The sequence below is a fragment of the Petromyzon marinus genome, unplaced genomic scaffold (assembly GCF_048934315.1).
Source record: "Petromyzon marinus isolate PM22_M1 ecotype Great Lakes invasive population unplaced genomic scaffold, UKy_Petmar_22M1.pri1.0 PM_Scaffold_525, whole genome shotgun sequence".
In the NCBI taxonomy this organism is placed as follows: Eukaryota; Metazoa; Chordata; class Hyperoartia; order Petromyzontiformes; family Petromyzontidae; genus Petromyzon; species Petromyzon marinus.
Genome location: NW_027423530.1, coordinates 58,312 through 60,380, shown reverse-complemented (window position 1 = coordinate 60,380; position 2,069 = coordinate 58,312). Strand labels below are relative to the sequence as shown.

The following is a 2,069-nucleotide window of genomic DNA, read 5'->3' as shown; positions in this document are numbered from 1 at the left end:
TCCGCCTCGATCGACCCAGGAGCAGCAGCAGCAGCAGCAAGAACAACGGGGACGCGCGCGCAGGTGTGCTGTAGCCGGCTACCATCATGACTACACACACGAAACTTGAGAACCTCACACGGCAGCACGCGATCGTCGCGTTCCCTCCATCGGAGGTGTCCGTGGAGGCCGTCGCAACCGCAGTGGCGGGGCACGTGGGATGCTCCGCCGTCCTTGCAGCCCAGAGAGAAAACCGTGGCGTCACCGTCTACGTGGCGGAGGAGGGGATGGTGGCGCGCCTGGTGGAAGCGGGGCTGACCGTTGGGGACGGTTTGTTCCTGACGTGTTCCCCGCTCGCGACGCCCGCAGTCCGGGTGGTGATTTCGGGCGCACCACCTTTCCTTCCAACCGCGGATATACAGAGGGATTTGCTGAGGTTCGGCACGATGGTGTCGAGGATTACCATGCTACCTTTGCGCACGACGAACCCGAGGATGGCGCACGTGATGACACTACAGCGCCATGCTTTTATGATTCTAAAGGGCGGTGACACGGAGCTGAATGTGACTCTTAAGTATAATATAAAAGGGCACATTAACACAGTGTATGCGTCCTCGGCTTTGCCGCGATGCTTCGGGTGTGGTGGAGTCGGACACACCCGGAGAAATTGCAAAAACAAGAAAAGCGGGAGCGACGCTCCTGCTGAACCATCCACGCCGGCGCGTGAGGAGCGGAGGCAGCAAGAGAAGCTGGAGCAGCAGCAACAGCCGCAGCGGCAGAAGCAGCAGCAGCAAGAGGGGCAGCAGCAGCAACTGCAGCAGCAGCAAGAGGGGCAGCAGCAGCCGCAGAAGCAGCAAGAGGGGCTGCAGCAGAAGCAGCAGCAGCAGTCCACCCGAGGCGAACCGCAGGAGCCGGCGCCCAGCTGCGGCGCGCCGGCCCCTGGGGACGGCGCCGCAGGCTTTACCCTGGTCCGGAGGAAGAAGCGAAAGGCCAAGGAGGGCTCTGCAGTGGGGGATCGCGCCGGCGCTCCCTCGAAGCGGACGGCGGGAGCCGGGAGAGCTGCGTCGAAGGAGACCGTCGACGCCGAGGCGGTGCCGCAGGAGGAGGAGATGGACCTCGACGGCGGCTGCCTCGACTCGTCGGACGAGGACGAGAGCGCAGAACAAGCGAAGGATCCGGCGGAGGGAGGGGACCGGCCACCTGTCGCGGAGGCGCCTGACGCCGCCGCGGCTCCTCAGGTTGGACCGCCGGCCCCACCCCCCCCCCCCTGTGACGTGGCATCGGCGATGACGATGGCGGTGACAGCGGCCGCGGCGCCGGTGGAGGAGAGCCGCCCTGGACCGAGCGGTGTCTCGGCCCCAGGTGGCTCAGCGGAGGCGGTGGTGGCCGAAGCCAGCGCCGCATGCGGAGACGGCGACGACGACGATGACAAGCTGGAGGAGGAGGAGTTCGACGGCATCGACGGAAGGGAATGCGCCAGCGAGTGGAGCTATGTGTCGGTCCCGGAGGAGAGGGAGATCCCCCCCGGGGAGATCCTCCGCTACCTTCGGATCAATTACAGGAGGAAGAAGAAACCCTTGGAGACCTTCCCCGATTACATGGCCCTCCTGCAGGGCACGCAGAAGATTGTTCGGAAGCCGGCAGAGTTCGGTTGCACTGAGCAAGAGCGCTACCGTCTGAAGGCGCTGGTTACAATGCTGAGGGCGCATTCCCGCGTCCGGCCTCGGAAAAAACCGGACATCAATCTCCCCTAATACATCATGGCCTCACACATTAGAGTGGTGAGCCTCAACTGCAATGGTGCTCGCAGTGATAAGAGGTGGCACCGTATCTGCCTGTTTCTCAAGGAGCAGAGAGCGGACGTGGCCCTCCTCCAGGAGACACATTTTGATGATGCGCTGCAAACCGCTCGACAGCCCCTGATGGGCAGCCAAACTTTCTTCAGCAATGGAGACGGCGGGCTTGCAGGGGTCGCGGCTGTGTTCGGCCCGAGTTTCTCCCCCGATTGCGTAGCCTTTAAGGAAGTTGTGAAGGGCCGCCTGATGACGGCGGAACTCAAGGTCAATGGCGTACGACTGAAGTGCATCAAT

General features: G+C 63.4%; 1 protein-coding gene across 1 annotated transcript; it reads left to right on the top strand.

The window, feature by feature from the left end:
* Positions 1-28: 28 nt before the first annotated feature.
* Positions 29-1,733, top strand: LOC142923452 (uncharacterized). Its single transcript, XM_076064573.1, has one exon. It carries the CDS (start codon positions 87-89, stop codon positions 1,731-1,733), a length of 1,647 nt encoding a protein of 548 aa, XP_075920688.1. The 5' UTR covers positions 29-86.
* Positions 1,734-2,069: the final 336 nt, after the last annotated feature.